Source organism: Chiloscyllium plagiosum, unplaced genomic scaffold (genome assembly GCF_037043375.1).
Source record: "Chiloscyllium plagiosum isolate Xiang-an unplaced genomic scaffold, Cpla_swu_hap1 HiC_scaffold_29, whole genome shotgun sequence".
NCBI classification, from domain to species: Eukaryota; Metazoa; Chordata; class Chondrichthyes; order Orectolobiformes; family Hemiscylliidae; genus Chiloscyllium; species Chiloscyllium plagiosum.
The window spans coordinates 61,587,367-61,597,941 of NW_028270167.1; the positions used below are offsets into that span (position 1 = coordinate 61,587,367).

Consider the following 10,575-nt stretch of genomic DNA (forward strand, 5'->3'; position numbering starts at 1 on the left):
AGGCGGACAGAGAGGGGGGACAGAGAGAGGGGGACAGAAAGAGGGGGGCAGAGAGAGAGGGGACAGTGAGAGGGGGGCAGAGAGAGGGGGGCAGAGAGAGAGGGGGACAGTGAGGGGGGGGCAGAGAGAAAGGGGGACAGTGAGGGTGTGCGAGATAAGCGGCTGTCCGGCCCCATCTCCGGCACTTTTATTTCCCTTCCCAGGAACAAAGACACGGAGGAGTCTGTCCAAAACTTTTCATTCAACTTTGCAAAGTCGGGTGCAGTGCCTCGTGGGTACACACAAAAATAATTATCTCCACACATTATATACACGTAAATGTGGGCTGGGTCTCCTACTGCTGTCTTGACCAACGAGTGCTAGGGTTCCCCACTGTTTTCCTTATTTGGGTTCTGGTGCCTGCGATTATTTTGTTACTCACTTGGCCAATCAGTGTTCGAGTTCCCCGTTCTTTCCTTATATGGATGATGTTGTACAACTGTGGTTAAGGGCGGTCTCTCAGCTATCGAGGAAAGCTGTTACAATTGTTTCATTCATAAAAACATGGGGGAGGTCCGGCACCAGTTTCGAGTGTCTGTTTGTGTTTACTATAAGGTCGAAAAGTCTAAAATGCAGCTAACCGTTTAAAAATTACACTACCCCCTACAAATCCCCCGTGTCTTTTCTTACGGTCTGTAATTTTTAAACCGTAAGTTTCTTCTCCAGGGCGTTTAAAAACTCCCGAGCTTGTTCATCAAACTGCCCGTCTCTAATACTACCCCCGCCCAAGAGGGATTCACGTTGTTCCATCTCGAGATTCATTCGTTCAACCTGCCCATAGGGAACATCCCTCTTAGTAAGGGCGGTTTCGATCAGTCGTTGAGTTAATCCCCGGACGCAGGGAATAACACAACACCCAAGGGCAGTGAGTACCCCTGCCACCACTATACATGAGACAAGAAAGGGAACGACCACCCCCGTCCATTTACCGAACCAAGCTTCCAACCAACCCGTGAGGCCAGAATCGATGCCCGAGTTTTCGGCGAGTTCATCCGCCAATGTGGTGAGTCCATCCAGGGCGCGGGTGATGGACCCATCAGGGTCTGTGTTGTTGGGGATGAAAGTGCAGCACTGAGTGCCTATCATGACACAAACACCCCCCCTTCTCTGCCAACATCATGTCTAAGGCCAACCTATTTTCCCACGCCATCCTACTAGTGGCGTCCAGTTGTTCTGCTATTCCTTTCACTGCATCCCGGGTATAATTAATGAACCTCTGCTGATTGTAGTAAATATAATTAATCCAATCCACGTTCTTATTGATAGTCACCCACCAGAACAGTGACGACTCAAAACCCGCCGCTATCTGGTTCCTAGCCTTGTATTCATCAGGAACACCCATGGGGACCCCTATGGCATCTAAATATATGTTATCATCGAAAGAGGTCTCCAAAGCCCTCTTAGTTCTTCTACTGGAACGGGGTTGCTCTTGTTTTTCGAATGCCAGGGTCAATGGGATGGCCAATTGAACGATTGCACAAGTGCCCGTCCATTTTCGGGGCAAAGTCGGTCGCAGAACCCTCCCACCACAGTACCACCAGAGGTCTGCCCTAGGCACTTGAATGTGGGAGTAATTCCCGCCCCCGATAGTTTCATTGACCAGCCGAATTGATCCGCTGCACTTGTCAAATGTCCCCACATCGTTGTCCCACTGTAGTCCCGTCCGAGAGACGCAGGCCTGGTGCGTACCCGTTACCCCTGAGAATGATGGCGGGCGGGGCGCCCCCTCAGACCTGACGGGCGGAAACTTCAAACTCAAGGGTCGACAAGTGGAGTCGTTCCAGGCCTCTCGGTCCTGGTACAGCCTTATCATGCAGTCTAGGCTCGTGGGTGTTTCTCCCATCCCAGCGGGAATGGGACCACCTGAGGGTTAGGGCGGGCACTCGTGCATGCGTAGCAATCACTCTTTTTCATGCTCCTCACAGTATATTTGACCCATTCCATCCAGGCATTCGCCTTCCCGTATCCCGTTTCTATTTCAAAGGTCTTTTCCAAATCCGTCACCTCAATTATTCTAATCTTTTCCTGCTCATCGGTGGCGGATGAGCCCCCAGACTCAGCTTCAATGATCGTGATATACGTGCAGCACAGCTGCAACCCTCCTGTCCTGCCTGGCCCCCAACCCTAATACCCAGTATTGTTCCATTAAGGCTCGCTCCGTTGTTTCCCAAGTTCTTTATGGTCAGATAGAGCGGATTGCACTGATTCTGCCCACAATCCCGTCCAGGGGTGATGGGATCACGGACAACTGACACCATAGCCTGGACCCCGGGGCTGGAGGCCTATGTATGCCTTCCCTACCATGCAATTGTAATACTAACGTCTGACCCTGGAATCCCCTTTCTCTCTCTAGGTTCCGCTTAGTTTGATTCAGTTCACTTTTAGTCCTGCAGGGCACCAACCCACATAGGTCTAAGCTAAATGTCTGTGTTGGCTTGTTGGCAAGCACGGAGATGGACAACCACTGACGGTCCTCTACTTGTTTTTTCCGGAGGCCAAATTGGGTAACACGCACACTATGACCCAGCCCAAGGATAATGGCATAGCAAGTTAACAATACGATTGACTGCATTTTGTTGCAACACCTGTCGCCAGAGGGCACAGTTCCTTTAGACTCGCCAAAGTCCGATTAATTTGTTCTCAGGGTCTCTGTTCCTTAGATGCCTTTGTCAGAGAGGTTCGTTCGTCCTCCGTCGGTTGTGGCACTGGTCCCTTGACTCGAGTGTAATGTGTCCAGCCCTTTTCGGCTGTACGGACAGCCGTTTCGGTCGTCAAAAGTACCAGGAAGGGACCGTCCCAACTTGGTTCGAGGGTACGTTGCTTCCAGCTTTTAATCAGGACCCACTGACCCGGCTTGACGGTGTGCACCGCAAACTCGAGGGGCGGCGTCTGTGCCAAAAGTCCCTGTTGGCGTAAACGAGATAGAGCAGACCCCAAAGCCACCACATATTTTTGCACAAACATATCCCGAGACTCGAATACAGGGGGTTCCCCCTTCGGCCCATGGAACGGGAGGCCAAACAGCATTTCGAAAGGGGAGACGCCCAAATCCCGCCTTGGCTGGGTGCGAATTTGCAATAGGGCAAGGGGTAGGCATTTGGTCCAAGGCAGGCCGATTTCACTAGTGAGTTTGGTTAGCTGCTTTTTGATGGTCTGGTTCATTCTTTCGACCTTGCCCGAGGAGGGGGGATGCCAGGGGGTGTGCAAATCCCAGTCAATCCCCATTGCTTGCACTACATTCTGGAGGACGGTCGAGGTGAAGTGGCTCCCCTGGTCAGAGTCAATAGAGCGGGGTAGCCCAAATCGTTGGATGATTTGTTTGAGTATAATTTTGCTAACCTGAGTTGCCGTTGCCGTGGCAGTGGGGAAAGCTTCCACCCATCCTGTCAGGTGATCTACTATTACTAATAGATACTTCAGGCGACCTATGGGGGGGGAGATCAGTGTAATCTACCCGGACATACTCAAACGGCCTATAGGCCGGACTCCTTGTCTTGCATGCTGCTGCAGCCCCCTTTTGTTAATCTTTCGACATGTTATGCAATCTCCTGTGACCTGCTTGGCTACCGTGTACAGACCAGGGTGAGCATATCGGCGCAGGAAGGCATCACACAGTGCCTGGGCGCCCCAGTGACCCCCTTGGTGTAGACGGGCAATAATGTCCCGCGTCAACGGTCGATTTAGTAGCTGGCGACCATCGGGTAAGGTCCACTTCCCTTCCCTATCCTTTCTACCCCCCAGAGACGCAAGAAGAGTTTCTTCTTTGTCAGTAAACGTGGGCACTTCGGTAATTTCGGATATCTGGGGAATCCTTACCAGGCAGTTTATTACTTCCTTCACCATCCCGGCCAATTTTGCTTGTTCATCTGCCAATTGATTCCCCAGGGTCTCTATTTTATCGTCTTTCTGGTGCCCTTTCACATGTACTACAGCAATCTCTTGTGGCAGCAACAAATCCTCCAAGATCATGGCTACTAGTTCCTCGTGGACCAACTCCTTTCTTCTACTATTTATCATTCTTCTTTCCGTCCAGATCTTCCCAAAGGTGTGTACTACCCCAAAGGCATACTTAGAGTCAGTGTAGATTGTCCCGGCTATTCCTTTTAAATTCCTCAGAGCCCGGTGCAAGGCGTACAATTCGCACGTTTGTGCGGACCAGGCATTCGGTAGCCGTCCACTTACCACTAATTCCCAGCCAGTCTCACTAATGACTGCATAACCGTTGTGTCTCTTCCCATTTATCACTCGAGAGGACCCGTCAATGTGCCACCGCCTTCCTGCATGTAAGGGGGTATCCCTCAGATCTTCCCTCACTTTACTCTGGTACACTATTATGTCTGAACAGCAGTGTTCCAGTTCCTCCTCCCCTTCCCCTTTCCAAAGAAAGTCCGCCGGGTTCTGGCAGCCCCCGACTTCTATTCGGAGGTCTTCTCGGTCGAACAATATGGCTTCATATTTCAGAATTCTCGAGTCAGTCAGCCACCTCCCGGCCTTCTGATTCAGGATAGTTCTACCCTGGTGGGGAGTAGTGACTGTCAAGGGGGCCCCGAAAGTCAACTTCCTGCTTTCCTCTACCAGCTTTGCCGTGGCTGCCACCGCTTGGACACCCTCCGACCACCCTCGGGAGACTGGATCCAGAATTTTTGACAGGAAAGCCATGGGCTTCCTTTCTCCCCCCCAATCCTGGATCAATACTCCAAGAGCGGTTCCCTTTCTGGAGTTCACAAAGAGACGAAATGGCTTACTAAAATCCGGCAAGCTTAAAACAGGTGCGGTCATCAATTTTTCTTTTAGGATTCCAATTAACTTTTTCTCCTCCTCCTCCCATTTTATTCTGTTGGGTGCCTCCTCAATGAGTTTTAGGTACAAGTCTTTAGTAAGGGGGGCATAGTCGTCTATCCATAACCGACAATAGCCTAAGAGTCTCAAGAACTTCCACAACTCCCGCTTGGTCGTTGGGAGGCCTAGTTCGATTATTGCCCGCACTCATTCCGGACTTATTCGTTTCTGTCCCTGGCTTATCAAGTGTCCCAGGTATTAAACCCCTTTCTCGACATATTGGAGCTTCTTCTGACTCACTCTTAACCCCTTCTCAGCTAGGTAATTTAACAGGGCATTAGTCCCGAGTAGGACGTCCTCCTCCGTGGGTCCGGATAAAAGGAGATCGTCCACGTATTGTATAAGCTTAAGGTCCGGGGACAAGGTTAGTCCCTCCAATAATTGTTCCAGAATCTGCCCGAACAGAGTCGGGGACTCAGTGAATCCTTGGGGGAGCACAGTCCACCTGTACTGCTGTTTTCTGCCAGTATCAGGATCCTCCCATTCGAAAGCAAAAAGATCCCTACTGTCCTTGTCCAGGGGACACGCCCAGAAGGCATCCTTTAAGTCTATAACACTAAACCAGCCATGGTCCGGGGGTATTCGCCCCAGAATAGTGTATGGGTTCGGTTCCACGGGGTGCCGTACTTGGACAATTTTATTTACTTCCCTAAGTTCTTGGACCATTCGGTAGCTCCCGTCTGACTTCCGGACCGGCAGGATGGGGGAATTGTATCATGACATACAGGGCTCTACCAATCCATCTTTTATTAGGTCTTCCATAACTGTCTTCAGGTCCTGCCTCCCTTCCCAAGAGATGGGGTATTGGCGCACTCTGACGTCGGGGCTCTGGGGCTTTAATTTTACCTCCACAGGTCGAATTGGGAATCCCCCCCGGTTTCCTTTGGCGACCCAAACCCTAGGGTCTATCTCTGTCAATCGGGACTCACTAAGGTATGACATGGTAACGGCTAATTCTTCCTCTTCTCCCACTTCTATTCGTAATCCGAAACGGACTATCAAATCCCGTCTCAACAACCCATAGGGAAGATGGGGGAGGTGAAGGAGTTCCACCTGGAGCTCCTCCTCCTCCAGCCGCAAGGGTTGTGGTTCGAATATTTTCGCACTAAAAACCCCACCCTTAACTCCTGAAATATTTAATGTTTTAGCTTGGAAGCCAACCCTCCTTGGATGGAGGGGAATTGAGGACCTGCCGGCGCCTAAGAAGGATTGTATGGAGTTGTCCTGAGAGCCGGGCAGCTTGCTACGAGCAACTATCTGTTTGAGGTTTAGCGGTTGTTTCAAGGCAAGTAGTGGAGGTGTGGGGAATGTCTTGCTGAGGTGCTCATCCTCATTAAAAATGTGTTGTAGGTCACGAAGAACATGACGTAAGTTATCAGCTCCTGGGAAGTACTGAACAACGAAGGGTACACTGTCAGTTGCAGCACGTGTCTTCTCCTGAGAAAGTCATTACTGTTCTTTGCTGTGGCATGTCGGAACTGGCGGTCGATGAGTTGAGCATCGTACCCCGTTCTTGTGAGGGCATCCTTGAGTATTTCCTAGTGTCCGTCACGTTCCTCCTCATCTGAGCAGATCTGGTGTATGCGTAATGCTTGTTCATAGGGGACGGCTGTTTTAATATGATTTGGGTGGAGGCTGGGGAAGTATAGCATTGTGAGATTGTCTGTGGGTTTGTGGTAGAGTGTGGCGCTGAAGTGTCCATCCTTGATGGAGGTGCATGTGTCCAAGAATGAGACAGATAGTCGAGAGTAAGTCCATGATTGTTTTGATGGTGGGATGAAACTTGTTGATGTCATTGTGTGGTTTTATCAGTGATTCCTCGTCATGGTCCAGAGGAAGAAAATGTCAATGTACCTGGCGTACAATGTTGGTTGGAAGTCCTGCATAGAGAAGAAGTCTTGTTCAAACCTGTGCATAAAAATGTTGGCATATTGGGGTGCAAATTTGGTCCCCTTGGCTGTTCCATGTGTCTAGATGAACAACTGCTTGTCAAAGGTGAAGACTTTGCGATCGAGGATAAAGCGGATGAGTTGTAGGATGGTGTTTGGAGATTGGCAGTTGTTAGTGTTGAGTACTGAGGCTGTTGCCGCGATGCCATCATTGTGGGGGAAGCTGCTGTAGAGTGCTGAAATGTCCATTGTGACGAGGTGTGTTCCCGGTTCGACTGGTCCGTGGGTGCTGTGTTTCTGTAAGAAATCCGTAGTATCGTGACAGAAGCTGGAGATCCCCTGTACAATAGGGTTCAACTAAGAAGGTAACATCTTGTCTAAATGGGCCCACCCGTAAATTTACCAGGGATTCTTGGTAGGCCCGTGTTCCCCTGACTTCCCTAATCCATTTGTTCACGCTCCATTTCATACATCCCTTCTTTTTCCCTTTTAAACTCGGGACAATCCCTTTTGAAGTGTCCCAGTTTCCCGCAATGGTAACATCCGGCCATCTGAGGCCACTCAATTCCATAAGATCCTCCTTTCTCACTTCTGCCCCGTCTCGCTTCTCTCCCTCTCCAACTTTTCTTCGACGTTCCTCTTTCCACCCCACAACCTCCCTCCCCCATTCCGGTGGACTTACAAGCTTCCCGTACGGCTGCCACCATCATTTTTGTCTTATGTTTCTCCCTTATTACATCCCTCTGAACGTACACCTTCTGTGCTTCCCGTAATAATTCTGCAACATCTTTTTCAGCCCAATCCTCCACTTTCTGTAATTTCTTCTGAATGTCAGGGCATGACTTAGTCACAAAGTGCACCTTAAGCATGCCCTTGCCTATTTCCCCATCGGGGTCTAAACCTGAATACTTTCGCATGGACTCCCGCAAACGGTCTAAAAACTCACTCAGGGATTCATCCTTTTTCTGTCCAACTTCGAATGCTTTCGCTAAATTCCGCTGTTTGGGCACGCAGGTTTGGATCCCCCTGATTATAAGGCTTCTGAGATCTGTCATATTGGCCCGTCCCCCCGCGTCGTTATGATCCCACCGGAGGTCCTCTAAGGGGTACTTCTGCTCTCCACGCTGAGGGCCGTCCTGATGCTCCCTATCCCAAATGGCCATTGCACTATTCCGGATCATAACAATTTCATCGTAATTAAATAGTATTCTCATCATGGCCTGCAGTTCAGCCCATGTGTATATACTGGGCCCCAGAAATTGGTCCAGTTGTATTCCCACACTGATGGGGTCGTCCAGTAGACGGGGTAGTTCGTTACGGAGTTGCCGGATATCCCCAGAATTTAAAGGTTGTACTACGAACCCAGTCCGTTCGTTCCCAAACGGCACCTCTCGTAAGGGGTTCAGCTGTTCAATATTGTCACTCCTCCCAGCTCTCAATTCCTCTTCTCGACCTTTCCGCATCTCGAGTCGGACTGATTTCCTAGTGCCTGGGGTGGGTTCTGCGCCCCCTCCTGTGCCCCCCCCCCCCAACAGTCCCTGCCTCACTGGTCGTAGCCTGCTGGGAATCGGATTTATCCGTCGCAGGAGGGAGGTCCGCGCTGGATGCCTGGTCGTGCGCCTGGTCGTGAGCCTGGTCGTGCGCCTGGTCGTGCGCGGGTGGCATATACGGGGGCGGGGCAGACGGTGGCAAACCGTCGGTGAGGATGTCCCAAGACCTCTGGGGCTTCCTCGGGTCTGTTTGGGGAATCAGAGGATAGAGATGCGTGGGATTCTCGCCGTCGCCCGCCAACCAGGCGGCGGCATATTTGCTCTCTTCTGGGTTAAACAGTTGTTTTCTGTTCACATATACATTTAGGATTTGACACACCCAGTCTTCATCAGACCCATACTCGGGCCAAACAACGGAGGGGGAGCGGATAGGTTCTTTGGTCCATATAAAACAATAATATTTTATCATGGTCTCTTTCTTTAAGTCCTTTGTTCTACTATTGTCCGTCCATAGACTTAACTTCCGACCTAGTGGACTATTGGGGGGTATTTCTTTCCCATTTGCAGTCTTCCCTGACTTCTCCTTAGTAAATCTAGAAGTCTGATTTCCCATGGTCTATCTTCGGTCCTGGTCTTAAACGCCTAAAGCGTTTTCACAGATGACCGTCAAAACCACGTGGCCAACAAGGAAGAACAAAAAAAACTCTCTTACCTTGATCCGTGCACGGAGTTGTCTGGCCTTTTTAAATGTGTGTACCCCCGTGTATAGTCACTAACCGGTCGTCCCAACACTCGTCCGTGTGTTCCTTTTCCAGGATTCAAAATTATTTTTAAATGAGCCGGGTCACATCCTCTCTTGGCCGACGGCCAAGCTGATCAGTGAGAAGTATAAATATATACTAGACGCGTCTTTGTTGTGATCAGGCTTGATCCGTGAGCCGAAGAGACTTCCCCCCCCCCCCGGCAGTAATTATTTCATCCCGGAGGAGCCCCCAATTGTGCGAGATATGCGGCTGTCCGGTCCCATCTCTGGCACTTTTATTTCCCTTCCCAGGAACAAAGACACGGAGGAGTCTGTCCAAAACTTTTTCATTCAACTTTGCAAAGTCGGGTGCAGTTTCCCGTAGGTACACACACATGCATAATAATCTCCACACATTATATACACGTATATGTGGGCTGGGTCTCCTACTGCTGTCTTGACCAATGAGTGCTAGGGTTCCCCACTGTTTTCCTTATTTGGGTTCTGCTGCCTGCGATTATTTTGTTACTCACTTGGCCAATCATTGTTCGAGCTCCCCGTTCTTTCCTTATATGGATGATGTTGTACAACTGTGGTTAAGGGCGGTCTCTCAACCATCGAGGAAAGCTGTTACAATTGTTTCATTCATAAAAACATGGGGGAGGTCCGGCAACAGTTTCGAGTGTCTGCTTGTGATTACTATAAGGTAGAAAAGACTAAAATGCAGCTAACCGTTTAAAAATTACACTACCCCCTACAAAACTCCACACACTTAGTCGCCTGAGGCGGGAAATGAACCTGGGTCTCTGGCGCTATGAGGCAGCAGTGCTAACCACTGTGCCACCGTGGCGCCCACTAGGTGTAAGAGAGAGATAGGGGTGAGAGAGAGAATGGGTGAAAGAGAGCGAGGGCCTGAGAGAGAGGGGGTCAGAGAGAGAGAGGGTGAGAGAAAGAGAGGGGCTTAGTGAAAGAGAGGGCCTGAGAGAGAAGGGGTGAAAGAGAAGGGGTTAGAGAGACAGGTGTAAGAGACAGAGAGGGGTGAGGGAGAGACAAAGGTGAGATAGAGAGATGGGGTGCGAGAGAGAGAGAGGGGTGAGAGAGAGGCGGGTTGAGAGAGAGGGGTGAGAGAGAGAGGGTGAGAGAGAGAATGGGTGAGAGAGATGGAGGGCGGAGAGAGGGGGGTGAGTGAGAATGGGTCAGAGAGAATGGGTGAGAGAGAGAGGGGATGAGAGAGAGGGGAGAGAGAGGAGGGTGAGAGAGAGTGTGTGTGAGAGAGTGAGGGGGTAGAGCGAGAGAGAGATTGTGAGAGAGGGTGTGAGAGAGAGGGGAGAAATGAGAGAGAGAGCAGGATGAGAGAGGGTGGGAGAGAGAGAGGGTTTTGAGAGAGGGGGTTGAGAGAGAGGGGGTGTGAGAGAGAGGGGAGAGAGAGAGGAGGGTGAGAGAGGATGTGTGATAGAGAGAGAGTGAGGGGGTGAGAGCGAGAGAGATTGTGAGAGAGAGAGGGTGTGAGAGAGAGGGAGAGATGAGAGAGAGAGCGGGGTGAGACAGAGAGGGGGTTGAGAGAGTAACAGTGAGA

General features: G+C 50.5%; 1 protein-coding gene across 3 annotated transcripts; it reads right to left on the reverse strand.

Moving 5' to 3' along the window:
* Positions 1-236: 236 nt before the first annotated feature.
* LOC148142325 (uncharacterized) lies at positions 237-9,294 on the reverse strand. Of its 3 annotated transcripts, XM_087976548.1 has the most exons (3): positions 8,970-9,294; positions 3,856-7,064; positions 237-2,943 (listed from the first exon to the last, which is right to left on the reverse strand). In XM_087976548.1, the coding sequence occupies exons 2-3, from the start codon at positions 4,816-4,818 to the stop codon at positions 2,680-2,682; spliced, it is 1,227 nt and encodes a 408-aa protein (XP_087832674.1). In that variant the 5' UTR covers positions 4,819-7,064; positions 8,970-9,294; the 3' UTR covers positions 237-2,679. The 3 variants fall into 3 exon arrangements, 2 of the variants coding, with proteins under 2 accessions (XP_087832674.1, XP_087832673.1); XR_015752018.1 differs by lacking the exon at positions 3,856-7,064; XM_087976547.1 differs by having other exon boundaries at positions 237-7,064.
* Positions 9,295-10,575: the final 1,281 nt, after the last annotated feature.